Source organism: Phacochoerus africanus, chromosome 15, assembly GCF_016906955.1.
Source record: "Phacochoerus africanus isolate WHEZ1 chromosome 15, ROS_Pafr_v1, whole genome shotgun sequence".
In the NCBI taxonomy this organism is placed as follows: domain Eukaryota; kingdom Metazoa; phylum Chordata; class Mammalia; order Artiodactyla; family Suidae; genus Phacochoerus; species Phacochoerus africanus.
In genome coordinates this window covers 7,582,685-7,607,962 of record NC_062558.1, presented here as the reverse complement: position 1 = coordinate 7,607,962, position 25,278 = coordinate 7,582,685, and the positions used below count along the sequence as shown (strand labels likewise).

Here is a 25,278-nt window from a genome sequence, read left to right as displayed (position 1 = left end):
AGAAAGAAAGAACGAAGAAAGAAAGAAAGAGGGAAGAAAGAAAGAAAGAAAGAAAGAAAGAAAGAAAGAAGAAAGAAAGAAAGAAGAAAGAAGAGAAAGAAAGAAAGAAAGAAAGAAAATTTGGAGGATTGACCTTCCCCAGCATCCTCGAGGGGTAGTAAGGTGGAGAAGGTGTGGGCCAGAGGCTCCTGGATGACCCCGAGGCCTCTTGGGGTTCCACTGATGCTGGTGGAGCCAGAGCATCTTCTGCCAGGGATCCAGTTCACTTCCAGGATAGGGCACCCAGAGGGGGCCCTGGGAATGGAGAGCTGTGTCCTAGGCCTGGCTAGAACCTCGTGGCCGGCCTCTCTTGCACCCTCCAGACTTGTCTAGAAAATGAGAAAAGACCCCCCAGTACATGTTGAAGGGCCTTGGCTTCCTCATGGGCAGTGGAATCTGGTTCCCTTGCTACTCCAGACCTCCTCAGCCTCGGACCCACAGCAGAGGCTCGGAGCTTTGGGAAGTGCTTCAAGGAGAGGCCCTAGCTCGCCATCGGTGACCGAATGTTTTCCTGGCCCCAGCATCATGGTCCAGCCACATTCTTCAGCCAGAGCCTCTAAGACTTCTGTTGGCTTTAGACTCTAGGACAGGAACACTTGGCCAGTCAACTTGGGCTGCACAGGCAGTGGTGGACAAGGGTCAGGTTCTCCCAAAGAAAGTCCTAGAAACGGAACCCTCACTTTGAAACTTAAACTTAGGAACCACACTGCCTTTTGGTAGCAGGAAAAGTGTGAACTGGGGCTTCTTCAGCCTCCCCTGTCCTCATCTTTCACTGATCTTGGGGGCACCAAAATAAAGTCAGTTTTGGGGGGCCACAGCCTATGATGGAGCTGTCTGCCCCCAGTGCAGTCAGCAAGGCAGGCCACAGTTGATAGGGAAATTTAAAAAAGAATTAAAAGTCATTATGCTTTTTTTTTTTTTATGGCCACATAGAGGTTCCAGGCTAGGGATCGAATCAGAGCTGAAGCCATCAGCTTACACCACAGCCATAGCAATGTGGGATCCTGCGACCTACACCACAGCTCAGGGCAACGCCAGATCTTTAACCCACTGAGGGAGGCCAGGGATTGAACCCACGTCCTCATGGATCCTAGCTGGGTTCGTTAACCATTGAGCCATGAGGGGAACTCCAAAAGTCATTATGCTTTTAATCCTCACTGCCTGCTGGCATTCTGACCCTCAGTGCTAACCTAATCCATGGGAGAGGCCCTCTCCCCCAGCCTCCGCCTGCCCAGGCTGCGCTGCTGTGTGGGCCTGCAGCTCTGTCAGGCTGGGGTGGGACTCAGAAACCACACCGAAGGGAAAGGGAGAGGATCTGGACCTCCCAATCTGTGATGGCCTGATACTGCTGCCTCTTAGAGGTGCTGTGGGACTGAATGTCCATAATGGCCTTGCACAGGGCCAAGGACACGGTAAATGCTCAGAAAGTTGACCTGTCAATTTCTCAGCACCGAGCCTGCCTGCCACATAGTAAAAGCTCAATAAAAAGTGGATGAATGAATGGATCTGATGAAATCCACACAATTTATTTCGTCTCTGGGGAGGTGCCAGTGTTGCCGGCAGCGTTCAGTAAGCACCTAAAGGCAGGATCCAGTGAAACGCCAGCCTTTGTTAGGTCTTGAATAAGCAGAGAGGATGGCTTGCAATTACCCAGAGCTGACCCAATGGGTTGAAGGTACATCCTGCCCAAGGGCTGCTACCTTTCCTCCAGATGTTGGAGATGGGTTGCCTGCCTCTTGCTGAGGCTCAGGCCCTTCTAGAACTTTCTGGATGGGCTCTGCTCATCTTATTTGTTTGCATTTTTACATAGTCATAGGTGACGCGCGATTCATACCAGTGTCCAGTGCTCACTTTCACTTCAGGTTCTCAGCCCAGAGGCGCTCAGGAAGATAAATGTTGGCCTCCCGAAGGCCAGCCCTCTTCCTGCCTGCTCTGGCTCCTTCTAGCTTCTCCGAAGAGAGGTTTGCATTCAGATGGAACACTCACCATGATGGTGGCCATTGCTCTGAGGCTGTCTGATGTTTCTGCAGCACTCACCGTGCACTGTCAGGGAACTTCACGTGAATCATCTCACTTAGTGCATCCGCTCAACAGCCCCGGCAGGCAGACCTGTATCTTGGCGGCCTCGGCTTGTCTTGTTTGCCGGCTGACCTCACTGACCCTCCAGCCTCAAAGTCCATAAGGATTAAGACCCATGCCCTAGGGGTCCTACTGTTGCTAAGGACTAGCAAACAAACAGCAAAGGATTCCTGGAAATGTTATGCCTTATCTCGGAGGAATGACTTGTTAGAAGCATAAAGGGAAACAGGGTAAAGAATTTGGATTAGGGGCTGCATTTTCAGAACCCTTCCCCAAATTCCAGATCTCCCTGATGGAGCTCATCGACATCCGTCTGTGCTCTCCTTCTGCAAGATGGATCGTGTATTCATTCATGCCAAAGATGGCTGTGGCATGTGTAACTTTGGGGAGGTGCTTGTCTTAGTTACTGACCACCCAGTACACCAGACAAACACAGCTCTGCCCTTTGGCGCTTATATTCTAGCAGAGGAGACACATTAAATTGTAAGTTAGCTTAATTATAATTGCCAAGAATGCAAAGAAGACGTGTAAGCAGTGATAGAATGTGTAGGTGGGTCCTGAGCCCCATCAGAGGGACGTGCTATGGGGTACGAAATTGGAAGGATGTACAGGACCAGCCAGGTGAAAGGGCTTCTGTGTGTATTTAATCGGCTTCAAATATGTGAAATGAGACTTACCGTGTGCACGTCAAGAAAATTAGGTAGCCATGGAAGCTGAAAGAAGGCCATGTGCCTGGAGGTCAGAGAACAGGGAGGAGAGAGGCACGTGATCAGGCTGAAGAGGGGCGTAATGGGGAACCACGGATGTGTGCTAGGGGAGGGACACGATCAGGTGTTTTTCAAGTGACTCTGGCTTCTGCATAGAGAACAGGTGGACGAAGCTGAGAGGCAGCAGGAGGTGAGGAGGACTGGTTCAGGGGAGAGGGATGGTGCCTGGGAGGAGGGGCTAGGGATGGAGCTGGAGGGAAGGAGGTGGGTCCGAGAGAGACCTGGGAGAATTTCCACAGGGGAAGATTTTTTTTTTTTAATTATTTTTTTTTTTTCCCACTGTACAGCAAGGGGGTCAGGTTATCCTTACATGTATACATTACAATTACATTTTTCCCCCAGCCTTTGTTCTGTTGCAACATGAGTATCTAGACAAAGTTCTCAATGCTATTCAGCAGGATCTCCTTGTAAATCTATTCTAAGTTGTCTGATAAGCCCAAGCTCCCGATCTCTCCCACTCCCTCCCCCTCCCATCAGGCAGCCACAAGTCTCTTCTCCAAGTCCATGATTTTCTTTTCTGAGGAGATGTTCATTTGTGCTGGATATTAGATTCCAGTTATGAGTGATATCATATGGTATTTGTCTTTGTCTTTCTGGCTCATTTCACTCAGTATGAGATTCTCTAGCTCCATCCATGTTGCTGCAAATGGCATTATGTCATTCTTTTTTATGGCTGAGTAGTATTCCATTGTGTATATATACCACATCTTCCGAATCCAATCCTCTGTCGATGGACATTTGGGTTGTTTCCATGTCTTGGCTATTGTGAATAGGGCTGCAATGAACATGCGGGTGCACGTGTCTCTTTTAAGTAGAGTTTTGTCCGGATAGATGCCCAAGAGTGGGATTGCGGGGTCATTTGGAAGTTCTATGTATAGATTTCTAAGGTATCTCCAAACTGTTCTCCATAGTGGCTGTACCAGTTTACATTCCCACCAGCAGTGCAGGAGGGTTCCCTTTTCTCCACACCCCCTCCAGCACTTGTTATTTGTGGACTTATTAATGGTGGCCATTCTGACTGGTGTGAGGTGATATCTCATGGTAGTTTTGATTTGCATTTCTCTTATAACCAGCGATGTTGAGCATTTTTTCATGTGTTTGTTGGCCATCTGTATATCTTCCTTGGAGAACAGTCTATTCAGGTCTTTTGCCCATTTTTCCATTGATTGATTGGCTTTTTTGCTGCTGGGTTGTATAAGTTGTTTATATATTCTAGAGATTAAGCCCTTGTCGGTTGCATCATTTGAAACTATTTTCTCCCATTCTGAAAGTTGTCTTTTTGTTTTCTTTTGGGTTTCCTTTGCTGTGCAAAAGCTTTTCAGTTTGATGAGGTCCCATGGGTTTATTTTTGCTCTAATTTCTATTGCTTTGGGAGACTGACCTGAGAAAATATTCATGATGTTGATGTCAGAGAGTGTTTTGCCTATGTTTTCTTCTAGGAGTTTCATGGTGTCCTGTCGTATATTTAAGTCTTTCAGCCATTTTGAGTTTATTTGTGTGCATGGTGTGAGGGTGTGTTCTAGTTTCATTGCTTTGCATGCAGCTGTCCAGGTTTCCCAGCAATGCTTTCTGAATAGACTTTCTTTTTCCCATTTGATGTTCTTGCCTCCCTTGTCAAAGATTAATTGACCATAGGTGTCAGGGTTTATTTCTGGGTTCTGTATTCTGTTCCATGGGTCTGTCTGTCTGTTTTGATACCAGTACCACACTGTTTTGATGACTGTGGCTTTGTAGTATTTCTTGAAGTCTGGGAGAGTTATGCCTCCTGCTTGGTTTTTGTTTCTCAGGATTGCTTTGGCGATTCTGGGCCTTTTGTGGTTCCATATAAATGTTTGGATTGTTTGTTCTACTTCTGTGAAAAATGTCCTGGGTAATTTGATAGGGATTGCATTGAATCTGTAGTTTGCTTTGGGTAGTATGGCCATTGTTACAATATTGATTTTTCCAACCCAGGAACATGGAATATCTTTCCATTTCTTTACATCTTTGATTTCTTTGATTAAAGTTTTATAGTTCTCAGCATATAGGTCCTTTACCTCCTTGGTCAGGTGTATTCCGAGGTATTTGATTTTGTGAGGTGCAATTTTAAAAGGTAATATATTTTTGTATTCCTTTTCTAATATTTCATTGCTGGTATACATAAATGCAACTGACTTCTGAATGTTAATCTTATATCCTGCTACTTTGCTGAATTTATGAATCAGTTCAAGTAGTTTTGGGGTTGAGTCCTTCGGGTTTTCTATGTATAGTATCATGTCATCTGCACACAGTGACAGTTTTATCTCTTCTCTTCCTATATGGATGCCTTTTATTTCTTTTGTTTGTCTAATTGCTGTGGCTAGGACTTCCAAAACTATGTTGAAGGGCAGTGGTGAGAGTGGGCATCCCTGTCTTGTTCCAGATTTGAGTGAGAAGGCTTTCAGTTTTTCCCCATTGAGTATTATATTTGCTGTGGGATTATCATAAATGGCTTTGATTATATTCAGGAAAGTTCCCTCTATACCCACTTTGGCGAGGGTCTTGATCATGAATGGATGTTGGACTTTGTCAAATGCTTTTTCTGCGTCTATTGAGATGATCATATGATTTTTGACTTTTTTTTTTGTTAATGTGGTGTATGATGCTGATTGATTTGCATATGTTGAACCATCCTTGTGAACCTGGGCACAGGGGAAGATTTTGATGGGATGTGGGGAATAAGAGAGAGGGCGATGCTGAGCTGTTGAGGCTGGCTCCCAGAGTTATGGCTTAGATAACAAGGTTCAGGATCAGCAAACTACAGTTTGCAGTCCAAACCCATCCCTCTGCCTGCTTTTTTGTTTGTTTGTTTTTTTGTTTTTGTTTTTGTTTTTGTTTTTGCTTTTTAGGGTCGCACCTGTGGTATATGGGAAGTCCCACGCTGGGGGTCAAATAAGAGCTACAGCTGCCGGCGTATGCCACAGCCATAGCAACACAGGATCCAAGCCACATCAGCGACCTACACCACAGCTCACAGTAACACCGAGCCTTAACCCAGTGAGTGAGGCCCAGGATTGAACCTGCAACCTTATGGTTCCTAGTCAGATTTGTTTGCACTGCACCACGACGGGAACTCCCCCCGACTGCTTTTGTCAATATGGTTTTAGGGGCACAGAGCTGTGCCCGTCATTGACACACTGTGATGCCTGTGTTCATGCTCCACAGTTTGCTGCCCCTGGGACAGATGGTAGTGCCTTTAGCTGCCATAGAGAATGAGGGGGAGTTAGAGCATGAGTTTAGGTGAAGAAAGAAAAGATGACAAATTAAGGAGTTGCTTTTGTGGCTCAGTGGTTAACGAACCCGACTTGGAACCATGAGGATGCACGTTTGATCCCTGGCCTCACTCAGTGGGTTAAGGATCTGGCATTGCTGTGAGCTGTGGTGTAGGTTGCACACGTGGCTTGGATCCCACGTTGCTGTGACTGTGGTGTAGGCCAGCAGCTGTAGCTTCGATTCAACCCCTAGCCTGGGAACTTGCATATGACGTGAGTGCAGCCCTAAAAAGCAAGCAAGAAAGAAGAAAAGATGAGAAGTTAGATTTGGGGTCTCCAGGATGCCCAGTGGGACTGTCCAGTAGGCAGTTGTCTGTGGGGCTCTCAGAAGACGGTGCCAGAGGAGAGAACAGCAGGGGGCGCTGTGGGAGGAGGTGGGATCAGGAGCTGGAGCCAGGGAGTGGAGGATGTGGCAAGGAGAAAAGCCCCACCCCCGCCACAATGCAGAAGACCATGCTTCTAATGCAGAAGACCATGCTTCACACGATGCCCCACTCCGCAGGCTCTCGGCGATGCTGGGGTATCTGTCACAGGCAGGGCCCCCAGCTTTGAGGACATGGGAACTCAGGACAGTACAGTGGGGAGGCAACCTCTCTGGCCTCCTGGTGACCAGGCTTTCCCTTCTCTCCACAGCTGCGCCTGAACGGGGGCCGAAATCCCTACGAGGGCCGCGTGGAGGTGCTGGTGGAGAGGAACGGGTCCCTCGTGTGGGGGACAGTGTGCGGCGAAAACTGGGGCATCGTGGAGGCCATGGTGGTCTGCCGGCAGCTGGGCCTGGGCTTCGCCAGCAACGCCTTCCAGGTGAGAAGTCCCGGAGGGCCTGGAACCCCTCCATCCAGTCTGACCCTGCCCGTCTCTAGTCAGCCCCCAGCTTCTGAGAACCCAGTGATGTAGAGAGGCGGGAATCAGAGGCCAGACCCTCATCCAGGCCCTCGCTCCGCTCTGCCCCCGACCCTGCCCCACTCCCTGCAGCCCTGACTCCTTGAGTGGGTCCCAGGCCCTCTGGCCTCAGTCTCCCTGCTGCAGAAAGAAGGCCTGGACTGGTTTCAGCTCTGCCTTCACAGTCTCAGCTCTGCATGCTGGGATTTACCCCAGGCCAAGTATCCTGGGGTGTCCTGATGTGCTTTTTGCAGAGGGAAGCCACTCAGTCCTAGGGGGCAGTGGCGACCACCCAACCCAACACCGCAGATGCCCTAGCTCACTCCTTTGGAGGTCCCTCTGCCCAGACCATGTTCCCCCGTGGGTGTGGACATTCCCCCACCCTCCCACTGGTTGGCTGGTAAATCCCGAAGCATGGTTCACAGCAGCTACGCCCTCCTCCCACCGACTCTTCCTTAAAGAAAGGGACTTAGCTGAGAGCACCTGAGCTCCTGCCCCTATCGGAAGACAGGGCTTCCTGAACCCTATACTGTGAGGGAACATTGTCAGAAAGGCTGGGAGTGGGAGGAGCAGGAGCCAGGGGACCTGGGGTTTATTCTCCCACCAGCCAGTCATATAATGATCTGGGGGCAAAGCAGCCACCCTTCCACGCCTCCATGTGACATGGAGCGAACAGTCCCACATCCTTAGCAGCCCTGCTCTAAACACTTTCCTTAAGCTGCTCCAAGAATAGGAAAGTATCTGGAGTCCCATCTTGCTTTGCTAACACTGACTTCAGCCCCAGGGCCCAGGCAGCTTGGGAAGAGCAGCTTCTGAGGGAGAGTTGTGGGAGAACTCAGGCAGTCTTGCTGAGCCTGACTGCCTGCTGTGGGCTGGCTGGGTCCAGGGTAGGTGCTGAGTTCTGAGGAGGGGCTCCCTGTGGCTCCTCATCCCAGCATCCAGAAGAAGCAATCTTCTTATATCAGGAGCCCCCGGGAGCCTGGCTTTGCAGGACAACATAATGTTTCTGCTAATACTGCTTATGACAAGCCAGAGCAGTAGGAAAAATAGTGCTTATTACAATAGAGTGGCTGTCCGGCTGTTTTTGTTCCCCGTCAGCTCATTCGTAAGACACCTGGGCCTTACGGCTGGAGCTATGAAATGGGCCTGCCCCTGACATCAGTCCTAAATCCTCCCCTGATGGCAAGCCCTGTCCCTTCCCATGGCCTCAGTTTTTCTCCCGAAAGGATGAGAGGTGTGTAGTCAGGTTCTCCAGAGGAACAGAACCAATAAGATGTATGAATATGGGTACTGACATTGGTGAAGAGATTTCATCTCTCTTGCCAATTCAGATTAATTGGTAGTGTCTACCTGGAGCAGTGTGTTGAGAATGATCCTAAGAGCATATTTAGGCTTAGAGGAGAGTGCTGTGATTGATTAGTAATGTCTGCCTGGGCTCAGGATGAGGGAGTGGGCAGCGCCAGCCGCCAGTCTGACACAGGGCATTCAGCACAACCTCAGCTGTGCTTTCCAGAAGGGGGGAGTGGCAGAAGACAAGTGCGAGGGTCTCACTTGTGCTGCCACCAACAAAATGCATGACTTGGGTAAGTGAATCTTTGTGCCTCAGCCATCTCCATCTGAAAAATGGGATCATAAAGCCTGGGGATTTTGTGAGGCTGAAAGTTGATAGAATATGGGAAAGTGACAATTTAAGGTGATGTACTAGCCATTTCTTTTGTTAATTCATCCAGGAAACCTGGTATTGGCACGGAAATGCCCACAACAAGGTGGTCATGAGCGGGGTGAAGTGCTCAGGAACGGAGCTGTCCCTGGCGCACTGTCGCCACGACGGAGAGGACGTGGCCTGCCCCCAGGGTGGGGTGCAGTATGGGGCCGGAGTCGCCTGCTCAGAAAGTAAGAGCTCCTGGGGGGATCGTAGCCCTCCCCCTCCACCCGCACCCCAGCCCCTGCCAGGCTCCAGGAGGGGACCAGGGTCTCACTGGCTCTTCCTTGTAAGTCTCTGGGGTCTCTGCCATGAGCCGAGGGAAAGAGAAGAGCAGAGATGTATTCTTGTTAGGTGAAAAGCGTCGGGGAGTTCCCTTCGTGGAACAGCGGAAATGAATCCGACTAGGAACCATGAGGTTGCAGGTTCGATCCGTGGCCTCACTCAGTGGGTCAGGGATCCGGTGTTGATGTGAGCTGTGGTGTAGGTTGCAGGTCACAGGTCCCAGACATGGCTCAGATCCTGCATGGCTGTGGCTGTGGTGTAGGTCAGCAGCTGCAGCTCCGGTTCGACCCCTATCCTGGGAACCTCCATATACTAAGGGTGCAGCCCTAAAAAGCAAAAAAAAAAAGAGTCGAGGCCAAGTGTACCCCCACCCACAACCCTGGAATCTTGCCTGAGGACAGTGGAGAGGGAGGCAGGAAGGAGGACTTGGGAGCCTGGGGGTCAAAGGCAGGGTCACTGTAGATTATCTAAGCGGAGTCTGGTGTCTGGTGAATTAAGTGACTAAGAACTTTTTGTTTGTTTGTTTGTTTATGCTTTTTAGGACAGCACACATGGCACATGGAAGTTCCCAGGCTAGGGGGTAGAATCAGAGCTGTAGCTGCCAGCCTACGCCACAGCCACAGCAACGCCAGATCCAAGCTGTGTCTGCCACCTACACCACTCACAGCAATACCGGGCCCCTTAATGCACTGAGTGAGGCCGGGGATCGAACCTTCATCCTCATGGATCGTCATTGGGTTCGTAACAAGCTGAACCACTCCAGAAACTCCCTAATGTATTTTGATTTATTTAATTTAAAAATTTTTATTTTATAACTTGAATACTTCCTCAGAGCATGGTCCTAGATTAGCAGATGAAGCGCTTGCTAAGTGCTTAGTGAGTGTGCACTTCCTTCCTTCTACCCTGCTCCATCCATCACTTCCTGTTGTCACACCCTGGGGGTGATCTGGCCTCCTGGAAACACCCTAGGAGTGGGAGCCACCTCCCAGTAACCATGGGGATTCAGAATGACCAGCTCCCTATTTCCCTTCCAAGCTGAGAGGACCCGCTAACAGCCTTGTGGGCATGTCACCCTCAGAATCCCCACCCCTCGCCTTACTAAATACTCCCTTGGGAATCTGGGAGGTGGGAGAGGCTGGAGTCTGGCCAGAGAACTCCAAGAGCCGACCCTGCCTGCCACTTATTAGCTGATCCTGGGCAAAGTTAGTTAACTCCTAGGATCCACAGTCGTTGTTGTTCTTCCTAGAAACTGGAAATTAGAGGTGACAGCGATGACATGCAAGGGCTTAAAAATTAGTGATGTGCTGTCGTCCGCCATCACAGAGGAACTAGGGAGAGGACTGCACTTGGACTCGGTCACATCGGTTCTCCCGTCAACCCCTTTTAGACCCACTCAGCATTTCCTAACCCTTGTCAGGCAGGACTCTCAACCCCGCTCGAGCTTCTCTGGGCAGGTGTCACTAGCTCTGACATCCTGTCTGAGAGAAGAGAGTGGCCTTACCGCTACCAGCCCCTCAAGGGGAGAGAAGTGGTCTCGCCCTCATAGGAAACTTTTCTTGGCTTGGGAATTTATTTATGTGTATAATATACCATTTTTTTCCAAAAGGAAGTTAAGATAATATAAACCCAAATCAAGTTCAAGGTAGCAGATGGGAGCCTTCCACTCCCTACCCCTCCTCCCATCCTGTGCCCTTCAGCTGCCCTGCGGTTCCACACCCAATTCTGGCAGATGGAGTTGCTCTCTAGAGGCTGCCTGGCCTGAAAACCCCCTGGGCTCCATGTGTAGCCTGGGGGCGGAGGGGAGGGGATGCAGACAAGAGGGGAGCGCTCCAGGCTCCAGTGAACTTGAGGGAAGCAAAGCCCACAGAGGCACTCACTTCAGAAACTTTACAAGCAAACTGTCAGAAAATAAAAGATGGGTTTTGTTGTAAATTATTCATATAAATAACATTCTTGTGCATTGCAGTGCACTAGAAATATTCAATAGGATCTCACTTTTTTTTTTTTAGGGCCACAGGTGTGGCATATGGAAGTTCCCAGATTAGGAGTCGAATCGGAGCTACAGCTGCCGGCCTATGGCACAGCCACAGCAACGCTGGATCCCCAACCCACAGAGCAAAGCCAGGTATCTAACCCATGTCCTCATGGATACTAGTCAGGTTCATTTCTGCTGAGCCACAATAGGAACTCTCTAGAATCTCACTTTTAAAGGGAAACTTAAATCCTTTGGTAAAGAAGCTAATCCTTCTAATACAGTTGTTCAGTAAGCATTAGTGATTTTTTTTAGCACTTACCATGTGCAACATCTAACTGAGTAAATCAAGCTCGTTTTAAAAGAGGCATCTGGAGATCCCTTTCTGGCGCAGCAGAAACTAATTAGACTAGGAACCATGAGGTTGCAGGTTTGATCCCTGACCTTGCTCAGAGACTTAAGGATCCAGCATTGCTGTGAGCTGTGGTGTAGGTCACAGACATGGCTCGTATCTGATGTGGCTGTGGCTGTGGCGTAGGCTGGCAGCTTTAGCTCCAATTGAACCCCTAGCCTGGGAACCTCCATGTGCCACAGGAGCGGCCTTAAAAAAACAAACAAACAAACAAACAAAAAGGTACCTAAGGAAACAGTGCAAGTGGAAAGTGGTAGAACCTGATATATCAGAGCCTTGAAAGTATGAAACCCTGCCCCCTCCCAACAATTTTACTTATAGAAATATATTCTAAAGAAATGATTAGAATTATATATGAAGGCTTACTGTAGGATGTTTATCACAGCTTTAACGGTGAAAAGTTCCAAGCAACCTGTGTATCTAAAAGTATGGGATGAGGTTATGAATTAAATATTGTATAGCCATGAAATTGATATTGTATTGTATATTTATTAACAAGGAAATATGCCAAGATAGATTTTAAGAGAAACAGGATTAGCAGACTATAAATCTACAAACTGGGTGTTCCCTGGTGGCTCAGCAGGTTAAGGATCTGGCCTTGTCACTACCGTGGCTCAGGTCACTGCTGTGTGCAGGTTCGATCCCAGGCCTGGGAACTTTTGCAAAAATAAATAAATTTAAAAATCTACAAACATACACTGGGAAACATATTTGTATATTCCCAGAAGACATTCCCAGAAGAATCAGACCAAGGTATTTAGAGTGTTCTGTCTCTGGGTAACGCAATTTCATGGTTATTGTTTGCTTTTTATTACGGAAAATCTCAAGCCACTCAGAAGGAGAGAGAAAAATATAATGAACGCTCCTGTACCCATTATCCAGACTGAACAACTGTCGACATCTTGCCCACGTGTACTGAGCTCTGCAGAGGCATCTGGGAGGACTCTCAGAGAAGCAGGAGGGAAGCAGGGGGTGGCGGTGGTGCTGGGCAGGGCTGCAGGCTAGTCCTAGCTCCCAGCTCCCAGCTCCCAGCTTGGGAGACAGAAGGAACAAACTTGTGAAGCGGGGAGCAGTCTCCGGCCTGGTTTGAACCCCATGTCTGCCCTCCCAGCCGCCCCAGACCTGGTCCTCAACGCAGAGATCGTGCAGCAGAGCACCTACCTGGAGGACCGACCCATGTTCATGCTGCAGTGTGCCATGGAGGAGAACTGCCTCGCCGCCTCGGCCGCCCAGACCAACCCCACCACCGGCTACCGGAGGCTCCTGCGCTTCTCCTCCCAGATCCACAACAACGGCCAGTCCGACTTCCGACCCAAGAACGGCCGCCACGCATGGATCTGGCATGACTGCCATAGGTGAGCCTCCCTGCCAGCGCCCCCAGCTGCCCCAGCCTGCAGGGCTCAGGTGGGATTCAGCATCACAGGGTCCCTTAGAGACCAGCTGAAGAGCCACATGGCCCTGGGAGCAGGGTTCTTCCTAGTTGGAGGGCGTCCCATCTGCCACGCTGGCTTCCACATTTGCTGACACTCTTCTCCCCTCCCAGTGTCGCCGGCCCACTCGCCCTCCTTGAACCCATTCACTTTCTTGCCTCCATTGCCTCTAATGTTAGCAAACAAGCTTTGTTTTGAGAACCCAGCAGCCCTCCATTGACCTTCTTCAGTCAATGGTTTTCAAGTGTGTCCACAGCAAGTTCGTGCTCTGCGGGATGCTTGGGCTTCTGCAGTTGCTGGAGTCTGAGTTCGTGAAGAAATAATTTTTAGGATTTCCCATCGTGGCTCAGTAGTTAACAAACCCGACTAGTAACCATGAGGTTGTGGGTTCAATCCCTGGCCCCACTCAGTGGCTTAAGGATCCGGCATTGCTGTGAGCTGTGGCAGCTGCAGCTCTGATTTGACCCCTAGCCTGGGAACCTCCATACGCCACGGCTGCGGCCTTAAAAAGACAAAGGCAAAAAAAAAAAAAGAGAAAGAAAAAGAAAGAATTTTTAAATCTTGGTATATGTGTTTAGTATCCCTAGGAAGACAGTGGGCATGGACACAAGAGTTCTAGATCTAGGAGTCCTGAGGCCTGGTCTGTCAGCCCAGCTGTGCCTCAAACCAGCTGCATGATGTCAGGCCAGCTGGGCCACATCAGCCGGGACCTCTCGTGTCCCTTCCAGACCCCAGTCTATGGCTCTGAGCCCAGTGCTATATAAATCCTGGACAAGAACTGAGTGAAATCCTAGAGCCAGTCCCAGCTGGAGCCAACAAAACCACCCAGCTTATCTTCCTGTCTCTCCCCTCTTTTCTTTCCCTTTTGCCTTGTTTCCTACCCTAATCCAGAACCCGCTGCCTCTGCTTGTTCTCATTTTCTCCTCAGACTTGAGCTGGGCAGGTGGAGGGAACAGAGTGAGCATGCTGCTGAAAATGAAGCGAGGGAGGGAGGGAGGGAGGCCCCTGCCATTCAACACAATAGCAGCCCCCCCATCCCCACCCCCAAGGGTCCACAGTGAGCAACTGTCTCTGTGCTCAGAATCCCGATCCTTACAAGAGCTTTTGCACTAGGTCCCTACCTCCCTGAGTGAGGCCCGAGAGCTGGCAGCATCTGCCATCAGTGCTGAATCCAAGACCGCTTTGCAGATTCGCATCCAAGTCTGCATGTTAATAGGGTCACCAGGGAACTGTGTGCACATTAAAATCTGAGAGGCCCCAGTCTGGCTGACTCTAGGCGTCCTTCCAGCTCTAAAATTCAGTGCCCACTGTTAGGGGCATAAGAACGAACATTTATTGACCCCCTTCAAGTGCCAGGGCAGGGAACCCTCGTTTTCCTGGGTCAGGAAATGGAGGCTCAGGGTTCATGTGACTTGCCCAAGATGACACAAGAAGCTGGGGACCTCCCTATCTGATTCCCAGGCTACTGTATGCATTCTTTCTGTTATCTCTGCCCAATCGTCATGAGAAATCTGTTGGGGGTGGGGGAAATTCCCATTGTGGCTCATCGGATTGAGGACCCAAGGTTGTTCCTATGAGGATTCAGGTTTGACCCCTGGCCTTGATCAGTGGATTAAGGATCCGGCATTGCCAAGAGCTGTGGTATAGGTCGCAGATACGGCTTGGATCCAACATTGCTGTGACTCTGGCATAGGCTGGCAGCTGCAGCTCTGATTCAGCCCCTAGCCTGGGAACCTCCATATGCTGTGGGTGCAGCCCTGAAAAGGAAAAAAAAATCTGTATTGGGCTGCTTCTTCATGTCATAACATATGGCTAGGTCACATTTGAATCTGTTTTAGGATAGAGCTGTTCAACCCATTTCAAAAGAAAGGACTATGGTAGAATTTTGGGGTGCTATAATTTCTTCATATAGTCAAGGACTATGGTAGAATTTTGGGGTGCTACAATTTCTTCATATAGTCAACCCTTGAACAACATGGGTTTGAACTGCATGAATCCACTTATAGTGTTTTTTTCCCAATAAATATAGTACCTACATGTATTTTCATTTTACAGATTTTAAATTAACTCAGTGTGGGGAAAAGTTTGATTCCACAATATGTGGAATCAAAAGAACTAGGGTTTGAGGCCCAATTCTAGCCAAATGGTTGCAACTTCCTGCCCTTGAGGAGGTGAGTCATTTATCAGCTTCTTGGTTTCTGAGGCAGAGACAGCAGGAGGTGATTTTTAACTCTGTGGCGGTCAGCACCCCTAACCTCTGCATTGTTCAAAGGTCAGCTGTAATTACTGTCGGTGTGTCCTAAAGTCCTAATTAGCCAAAGGTGTTTTGGTCCTTATATGGAAGCATGGAGGGGAGGTCCTGCTGTGGCGCTGGGACTCAGGTTCCATCTTGGGGCCCACCAAAGTGGGTTAAGGATCTGGCATTGCCACAGCTGTGACTTAGTTTGGGACTTGACTGCAGCTCAGATCTGATCCCTGGCCAGGGAACTCCATGTGCCTGGGTGGGGCGGGGCGGGGGCACAAAAGAGAAAAAGGAAGAAAAGGAACCACGGAGGTGTTTTACAGGGAGGAAGTCAGGGAGTAGAATTAAAGCCATGACATATGGGTGCCTGATTTCCTTCAGAAAGCACATGGGCAGAAACACTGGCCTGTGGGTCTCTAAGTAGAAGGTAATTGCATCTCTGCCCTGCATATGGCGCTCCACCCAGGCACCACGTGGTGGGAGTCTCCCGGTGACACAGGCCTGATCTCCAAAGAACAGTCCCTACTCTAAGGATTCACATGGCGACGTTCTGGAAGTGTTTCTTTTGAGCTGGAGCTCCAGGAACTTTGACACCCCGCACCCACCCCTCCAACCCCTGCTTTTCCTGAGTTCTGTTTTATTTCTTTGTTTACGGATGTTGCAATCAATGATTTGGGAGGGATGGCTGGGAAAGAACATCCTGGCTAAGCATATGTCCCTTCAGGGCTTGCGTTCCTGGACCGTGGCTGAGAACCTCTGACCAGAAGTCCCCAGGGAGTGTAAGAAGGCCTTCTCCAGGCTCTGTGGGAGGACCTTTCAACAGGACCCCTGGCCCCAAATCTCTGTCGGGTCCCTGTGGGAGTGTGATGAAAGCTGGCCCATCCTCCACTCCAAAAAGTCATTTCTAGATTGAACATCCTGTGTTGGCAGATTTACAGACACCGAAGGCCATCTGTGGGGCCGAGTTGAGAACCCCGGCTCAAATAAGTGTGAGCAGGAAGACTATCCCTCCCGATGTAGTGGATGCTACAGTGAGGAACAGAGCTCTGTTCCTTGAAAGCACTGAGATGAAACACAGAGACTGACCCCCGTAGGAGTCTCCTTGACAACCAGACCTAGAGGGAAATGCCATGAGCCCTTCTCTTTCATATTCATGGCCCTTGATGGATGCGGGTCCCCCTCCCCCTCCCGCTGAGCATCCTGCCTGGACCACTAACACCTCCTAGAACTCCGGAATCGCACGGTTAGAAGGCTGTCCTTCCTCTCATCCAGGTTACAGTCACCTCTGCCTAGTGTCTGATATTCTTCCCCCCCATAGACTTCTGAAATTTTTTTTTGCAAATCAGAGTTTCCCTAACTTTATCCCATGGCTCAGCCCCCCCCCCCTTAGACCCCCTGAAGCTCAGGACACTCAGCCTGAAGAGAGGAAATGTCCCCTGATCACCAGGAGGCACCCTCCCGCCTTCTCCGCAGCCTTGCTTTGTGTCTCCTGGGATGCTTGTATGGGTGGTGGAGGGGGGGCGCCCCTGGTTGCGGGGAAATGTGGCCCCGGAGGCGATGTCCACATGCCCCCCAGACAGAAAGCATAGAGGCTCCCGCACGGCAGCCAGCCAGAATCAGGAGGCTCCACACCAGCTGTTTCCCTCCTGGTGTCTGCAGGGGAAAAACTGAAGAGTTGGGGGAAGACTCTTAAATCAAGTTTTCAGGAAACAGGGGGAGCGGGAGAAGGTCAGCCTTACAAGAGTCCGTCTGTGGACTCCGTCTGAATTTTGTTTAGACAACGGAACACAGCCTATTCCTCTTCAGTCTTTCCAGCCGGTAAACATGGTAACATAAACCCCTCTCTGAAAGATGCAGACATGTTTTAGGCAGTGAGTCAGACCTCATGTCTCATCATGCTCTCTCCAGAAGCCAAAATAGACTCGTTCAAAATCATCCCTTCAACAGCCACAAAACACGTCCTTGTGAACGGTCCCTGTGGGCCTCTGGCTCAGCATCCTTTTTACCCAGCAACATGAGTGACCTGGGAAAAGCCCAACTTAGGAACCTCTGACATTATTTTTAGCACAAGCCCAACACAGGAGGAAGGGAAAAGAGCCTCTAATTTCCTCTCTGCAACCTGGCCTTTTAATCTCACTCTTCCCCCTGTCCTCTCCTGCTCCTGTTCCAGCAAAGGGAACCTGAGACCAGCCACCTGAGGCTTGGGAGGCCAGGGAGCTGCTGTGGATCTGGGGATGATGGTAGTGATGGGAGCAGTGGTGCTGGCAATAAAATAGGATGCCATCACTCCCAGGAGGGGTACAGGAATGAGCGGTGCCAGGTACCTAGTGCTCCTCGGTTACAAGCCCCAGATTTCAAGGAGGTATTTCTGTGATGTCTCCTAATCCATCCTTCCAGAAGCCCCCACAGGGGTCATGCTGTCATTCTGTCTTTCCTAAGGAGGGATCTCGGGTTGCAAAGAAGCAAAACTCGCGATTCTATTCCCCAAGGCTGGGTACCTTGTTCCTGGTTTTCCCCCATTTCCCAAATGTCCCTGTAATGACAGAGACAAGCACATTCAAATCTGTGCAGCCGCTTGTGATAGGCATATAGCAGCTTAGGATGGGCCTGGCTACCAAGAGCCTCAGCCTGTTTCCCTTATTTATTCTGCACCAAACACAGGCCTTCCCAAGGATCTGCATCTGTTCTCATCTCCCCTCAAGGTATGAGTTGGGACACTGTTAAGGAAACCCTCCAGCAGAGGAGTTCCTGTTGTGGCACAGAGGAAACGAATCTAACTAGTATCCATGAGGACATAGGTTCGATCTCTGGCCTCACTCAGTGGGTTAGAGATTCAGCTTTGCGTGAGCTGTGGTGTAGGTCACAGATGCGGCTCGGATCCCTGTTGCTATGGCTGTGGTGTAGGCGGGCAGCTGCAGCTCTGACTGATTTGACCCTTAGCCTGGGAACCTCCATATGCTACAGGTGCAACCTTTAAAAAAAAAAAAAAGCAAAGGAAAAAACAAAAGAAAACATTCAGCTGAGGCAAGAGGCACCGGAGTGCACAAGCGTCCCCCTCTGCTCCCTTCTTGGGCCCGCATGATGCACCTGCCACCCTGTCTCTCTCGCTGGGCAGAAAACCCTCTCTCCCCCTCCTTTTTATTTGCTCAATGTCACCTGCTTCGGTACACGGGTACCTTTCCCACACCTCCTCCCCTCTTCAACCTCCCTCCCTCCCCACCATATTCCCACCTTAAAAAGTCTTCAGGAGTTCCCGGCGTGGCTCAGCAGAAACTAATCTGACTAGTATCCATGAGGACGCAGGTTCGATCCCTGATCTTGCTCAGTGGGTTAAGGTGTTGCTATGAGCTGTGGTGTAGATCAGCGGCTACAGCTCCAATTTGACCCCTAGCCTGGGAACCTCCATATGTGTGGGTGCAACCCTAAAAAGACGAAAAAAAAAAAAAAGTCTTCAAAAGACATCGAAGATGGAGTTCCCATTGTGGCTCAGTGGGTTAAGAACCTGACATAGTGTCTATGAGGAGGCAGGTTTGATCCCTGGCCTCATTCAGTGGGTTAAGGATCTGGCATTTCCACGAGCTTCGGTGTAGGCACATGTGGCTCAGATCTGGTGTTGCTGTGGCTGTGGCATATGCCTTTGGCTGCGGCTCCAGTTCAGCCCCTAGCTGGGAACTTGGCATGTGCCGCAAGTGCGACCCTCAAAAGAAAGAGGAGAAAAAGACATCAAAGAGGGACTGACATTCACCTGCAGAAAGTGTACCACGCAGGAGCAGGGGCTGTGGCAGCCACCTGAGGGCTCAGGAAGGTACTACACGCATTTACTTAAAAAAATCCTAATTTATTGACCTTATTGATGCCAGCCCCATGCTCATCGGTTTCCCTCGCACGTTCCCATGACAGCCCGTGTGTGAGGCATCATTATTCCCGTTTAGCTGACAAGAGACCTGAGGCCTGGGAAGGGGAGCGGGCTGTCCCCCTCCAGAGCCCATGGAAGCCCTGTGGTCCCCGGCTTTGCCTCCATCCCCCCTTCCCTTTGTGCCTCATCACCCGCTCCTCTCCCACCTGGGTCACTCTAGACCACACTGCTCTGCCCAAGGTGTACCCAGAGGGAAATGGCCAGCTGGGCTGGCAGGCAGCAGTCACTCCAGAAACTGATTTCCAGCCCCCCTCTGTCTCACCCCCCAGGCACTACCACAGCATGGAGGTGTTCACCCACTACGACCTGCTAAACCTCAATGGGACCAAGGTGGCAGAGGGCCACAAGGCCAGCTTCTGCTTGGAGGACACGGAATGTGAAGGAGGTATCTGTCGGGGGGGGGGGGGGGTGGGAAGCTTGAGGGGGACACAGATGCTCCTGTGGCTGTGCTCACCCAGCCCAGAGCCCAGGCCTGGCTCGGGACTCTGTCACCCTGGCCACCAAGGACTTTTCCCTCTGGGGACCATTCCCACTGGGAACCCCATGGCGAGAGCTTGGGGCCTGGGCAGTGGGCAGGCCGGCCCATCAAAGTACTTGGTTGCCCAGAGTTAGACCAGAGAGCACTGGCGGGTCCACACGTTTTCCCGGGTAAGGCCCAAAGCTTTGGTCCCCTCCCACTCTGGCTGCCCAGCCTTTCTCTCTGTGCCCCAACACCAAGTGCCCCTGCACCACAGGCACTTACCTTCAAGGTCAAGCTCACACACACCCCCCACCCCCCACCCCGCCCCCTTGACATTTTCAGACTCTCTCAACTGCCCCAGGCAGAGGCATCACTTGCTCACGCCCCTCACTGCCGCCACACCTACACCGTGACCACCTGTGGGCACAGCTGCCAACCTGACATGGCCAGGGTCTCTGAGCGGGGACACCTGACCTTATCAGGATGGCCAGGCTTAGGGTGGTGTCCAGATGTGGCTGTTTCTCAATAAATGGGTGCAAATTGTCGGCTGTTGACGTGGCCCCTGGCATGCCATGGAATCACACAGCAGATGGGTCTGGGGCACCTACCATGTGCCAGACAATAGGCTGACCCAGGAGTCAGAGAGACAAGCCAGACAGAGCGCACATCCAGAGCAGATTCCCTAGAGGGAGACAAGACCCCCGCATGGGGCTCAACAGTAAACAGCCAGACTTGCCAGATAGGCACATGCTCTTCATTCCCAGGCTGATGTTCCTTAGAAAGGCAAGGGTGGGAGTTCCCGTTGTGGTGCAGCAGGTTAAGAACACGACTAGTACCCGTGAGGACTTGGGTTCGATCCCTGGCCTCAATCAATGGAGTAGGTTAAGGATTCGGCATTGCCGTGAGCTGTGGTGTAGGTCACAGATGCAGCTTGGATCAGGCATTGGTGTGGCTGTGGCGGAGGCCTGCAATTACCGCTCCTATTCCACCCCTAGCCTGGGAACTTCCATATGCCGCAACTGAGGCCCTTAAAAAAAAATAAATAAATAAAAATAAAAAGACGAAAAAAGAAAGGTGAGGGTTGGCCAGAGTAGCCAGGGAAGGCTTTGTGGAGGAGGGGGCCCGAAGGGAGCAGTGGGATGTGGGTAGGGAGTCCAGGGAGGGAATCCACTGAAAGGAGAGCACAGAGCAGACGGGCTCTGAGCCCAGGTGAAGCAGAGGATGAGGGCTTGGGGGGAAGGAGAGATGTTGAGGGTGGAGTTTGGGGATGTCACTCACCCGGCAGAGCTGCTCAGGGCCCTTAGTGGGGAGGGTGTCACCATGATAGAGGAAGCCTCTGCGGGCGATGGGGCCACGGGTGCCTGGTGACAGGCTTTCCTCTGCCCCTGCCTGCAGACATCCAGAAAAGTTATGAGTGTGCCAACTTTGGCGAGCAGGGCATCACCATGGGCTGCTGGGACATGTACCGCCACGACATTGACTGCCAGTGGGTTGACATCACAGACGTGCCTCCTGGAGACTACCTGTTCCAGGTAAGGGGTGGGACAAGGAGCTCCAGGCCTCTGCTGATGGGGGGAGGGCTCTCTGCCTTAGCGAGGGGGAGGCAGCCTCCTTGCTGATGGTACCCAGATGGAAAACACAGGAATGGGGGCCAGGCTGTCTAAAGTGCAGGAGCCTTGCACCCAGACACTGTCACGGTCACCCAGGTAACCCAGGTATGCGAGGCATACAGACTCCCTGAGACATCAGTTCTGTTAACACCTGGTGCTTACAAATCAAGATGCACCTGCATCTTGGTCCTCAGGCCAGCACTTTGTGCCACCCTCTAAGGCAACCTATACTTCTTGTGTCCTTTGGAGCTATGGTCTCACCTCTGCCCCGATTTCTCCCAGGGTCCTTATCCTGCCTTGGTCTGTGCTGTCAAGGATGAAAGCAAGCACACAAAGAGCCATTTACTCACAAGTGTTTGTGACTTACCTCTCCCAGAAATGTTTGCCTCACAGAAGAGGATCTGCAGGGAGGACAATTTTCAATGCAAAGAAATGAATCTATAATGGTAGAATGTCAGGCACTAGAGACAGTGATTGTGTGGGGACTTCCCAGGGTTCCACATACTCTGTCCAGGGGGAAAGGCGACCCTGGGGAGGAACTAAGAGGCTTTGGCCTCCCACTTTCCTGCAGATAGCTGCATGCCTCAGCCAGGGCCCTGACTGGTGGGGAGCCAAGGGGCACCATATCCTGTGGAGACTTCGTTTCACCTTCTCATTTTTCCCACATCCTCACCCATCTTGCTTTCCAGCTTGACGTTTGGGTGGCAGAGTGGGCCACCAAAAGGGTGTCATTCTGCCTTGAAAGCTTTCCTAAGGGAGCATTCAGCCAGCCCAGGGCCCGGCCATGGTCCCCCACCCTACAGACACTCCTGGGAGGAACCGCCACCTGCAGGGAAGTAACCACAGAGGGGCTTTGAAAGTTTCCCTGGGCAGTTTCAGAGGCTGGAAAGCAGACAGCCAAGAGCTTTTCTACCCACGAGCCCGGAACCGCAGACTCAGGGAGGCCCAAGCAAAGAGCAGTGTGCTCTTTCTTTTAAAAACTTAATATCCGTGTCTCTGTACACATACGCCGTGCGGGGTGGTTGATGTTTGAGGTTTTCTATCACTTTGCTGGGTGAACCTGTAAATTCTGACAATGCCATCTCCTCGAGAACTATGGCTTGGAGTTCCCATTGTGGCTCAGCAGTACCCCACAAGTATCCATAAGGACTCGAATTCGACCCCTGGCCTTGCTCAGTGGGTTAAGGATCCGGTGTGGCTGTGAGCTGCAGTGTAGGTCACAGACACAGCTTGGATCTGGCGTGGCTGTGGCTGTGGTGTAGGCCGGTAGCTGTAGCTCTGATCAACCCCTAGCCTGAGGACTTCCATATGCCTCAGGTTTGGCTCTAAATAGACCAAAAAAAGAAAAAAAGAAGAAGAAGAAAAGAACTATGGCTCATGGAAGATCAGTGGCAGGCCAGACCCTGCCTTCCCCCTGTGAACACACTGTCTCATGTAATCCCCCAGGGAAGGGCTGTACCATCACCCTCAGTTCATAGCCAGGCAAACCTAGGTCACATCGACTCTGTATTCTATGTTCTTGACCCTTAAACCATAGTTAGCACATTAACTTCTTATGGGCACGTTCGTGGGAAAGAATATTTCCCTTGATACAGACATGGAGCCCTAGACGTGTGAAAGCCCTGGCCTGGGAGTCACTGGCCCTCTCCACTCCCACATGGACCCAAGCGCAGGCACCAGTAATGCTGCACAGGCAGGAGAAAGCCGGGCCAAGGAGGGAGTGGCGTTCCAGCCAGAGGGGCCTGTGCACAGAGGCTCAGAGGCAGGGCCCAATGTGTTACTAGTTCTCACCACTGCCTGGATCCACAGCAGATGTTTTTGTTGGTTTGTTTCAACACAAGACTGCTACTGCCACTTCATTTATTTATCTTATTTCTATCTTTTAAAAATCTATTTTAATGTATGTATTTATTTATTTATTTATTATCTTTTTAGGGCCACAGCCACAGCATATAGAAGTTCCCAGGCTAGGGGTCAAATTGGAGCTGCAGCTTGCCAGCCTACACCACAGCAACGCAGAATCCTTAACCCACTGAGTGAGGCCAGGGATCAAACCCACGCCCTCATGGATACTAGTTGGATTTGTTACTGCTGAGCCACCATGGGAACTCCTTATTTTTTTAATCCTGTATAGCCGATTCACAATATCCCATAAATTTCAGATGAACAACATAGTGATTCAAAATTTTTCTAGATTATAATCCATTTATGGTTACTGTAAACTGTTGTCTGTATTCCCTGTGCTGTACCATATATCCTTATAGCTTTTTTGTTTTAGTTAATGTATTTATTTATTTATTTATGGCCACACCCATAGCATATGGAAGTTCCCAGGCTAGCTCTGATTCAAATCAGAGCTGCAGCTGCCAGCCTACACCACACCCACAGCAACACCGGATCAGAGCCACATCTGTGACCTATGCCACACCTTGCAGGATCAAATCTGAGCCAGAGCTGTGAAGCTTATTTATTTTATACAGAGTAGTTCGTACCTCTTATTCCCATACCCCTATCTTGCTCCTCCCCCGTTCCCTCTCCCCACTGGTAACCACTAGCTTTTCTCTATATCTGAGTCTATTTCTTTTTTGTTATATTCACTAGTTGATTTCATTTTTTAGATTCCACATATGTGATAACCTAACAGTGTTTGTCTTTCTCTAACTTATGTCACTAAGCATAATACCCTCTAGTCCATCCATGTTGTCACGAATGGCAACGTTTCATTCTTTTTTATGGCTGAGTAATAGTCTATTCCTGTGTGTGTGTGTGTGTGTGTGAGAGAGAGAGAGAGATCTTCTTCATCTATTCATCTGTTGATGGACACTTAGGTGGCTTCCACACCTTGGTTATTGTAAACCACTGTCCTCTTGTGTAAGGTGCTACAGCCACTACCCACAGATCCTCAGGGGAAGTAGACCGACCTGCACATACAAGAGTTTGGCGGAATTGGGAGACCACTTGTTTCGGCCCCCAGCCCCGCGCCCAAGTGGGTTGAACAGACCCTGACAGCCCCCGCTGCCCTCACGAGCACCCATCAGGGACACCTGGGTGGGCTCCCCCAGGGGCGGGGCTGCTTGCTGTGGGTGAAGGGCTTCCTGAGCTTCAGTGGGTAGGTGGCTCTGCCCAGGGCTGTGAGCCAGGCATGGCCTCGGGCAGGGGACAGCTAAGCTTGTCGGGTGGAAGAGACATCAAAGAAAAGTCAGACCACCCCAAGCAGGACATTTCCCAGCCTTCGCTGAGAGACAGAGTCACTGGGAGGACACAGGCTAGGGCCCCCAGAGGGGCAGAGGCCCCCACTGGTCTGTTCCCACAGCAGCTGTGGCAGCCCCAGCCAGCCTGCTAAAGGGTCACGCCCAGGCCCTTCTGGGGGGAAAGGTCTGAGAGCCCCAAACCTACAGAATGCACCTTAACTAGCCAGCTGCCCCCCCCCACACACACCCGTCTAGGGCAGCTCTGCCCCCACCCCTTGCCTCCCCAGGGTCTCAGCCCTTCCGAGCAGAGCAGGACCCTCAAGGGAAGGTCTCATTTGTGTTCTCAGGCCCGGGTCCTGTCTCCTCACCCTCCCACTCCCTTCCTTCTCTTCTGGGCTCATCCCAAATCTCCCGTTTCTGTCCACTCACAGAAGCCCCCTCAAAATAATGATCCTTTGTGCTCCCACTTCTTTGGGCCACACCCTCTTACCTGGGGTGATGCAGAGGAGGAGGGGCATCCCCCCAGAGTCCAGGCTCTGCATTGGGAGCAGGAAGGGCTTAGGGACCCCCCAGAGCAAACCAAGGCCTGGAGAGCAGAAGGGACATGTCCAGTGTCACACCATAGGGAGTAGTGTCGTCTCCAGCGCCCAGGGCAGCCCTCCTCCAACTCCCCACAGTGTCCAGTCCTTGTCCCCCCATCTCAGCACGTCCTGCTCCCCAGCTCCCTTCCGGCTCCTTCAGCAGCTGTTCTTTGGCCTCCAGAGGCCCCAGCTCCTGCCTCTGGACAAATCTCAAACCTCCCAGGGCACCCAGGAGAGAGGGTGACCCCTTTTTTGGAGGCTTACTCTTGATAAGGCTGTGTGTGTGTGTGTGTGTGTGTGTGTGTGTGTGTGTGTGCATGCGCATGTGAATTACACCAAGACAGACAGAGGTGCGTGGCGGCCTCCCCCCTCTGCCTCCCCGACCTCACCTCCAGCCAGTCCTGCCCTGGCTACTCTGGGAGC

At 51.0% G+C, this 25,278-nt stretch overlaps 1 protein-coding gene across 2 annotated transcripts in view; it reads left to right on the top strand.

Moving 5' to 3' along the window:
- Window positions 1-25,278, top strand: part of LOXL2 (lysyl oxidase like 2) — a 106,038-nt gene that overhangs the window by 78,777 nt on the left and 1,983 nt on the right. For both annotated transcript variants that reach the window (XM_047761389.1, XM_047761390.1), the window contains exons 8-12: window positions 6,809-6,976; window positions 8,785-8,947; window positions 12,537-12,780; window positions 19,283-19,398; window positions 20,869-21,005. In XM_047761389.1, coding sequence (XP_047617345.1) covers window positions 6,809-6,976; window positions 8,785-8,947; window positions 12,537-12,780; window positions 19,283-19,398; window positions 20,869-21,005 — 828 coding nt within the window. The remainder of the gene's footprint in view (window positions 1-6,808; window positions 6,977-8,784; window positions 8,948-12,536; window positions 12,781-19,282; window positions 19,399-20,868; window positions 21,006-25,278) is intronic.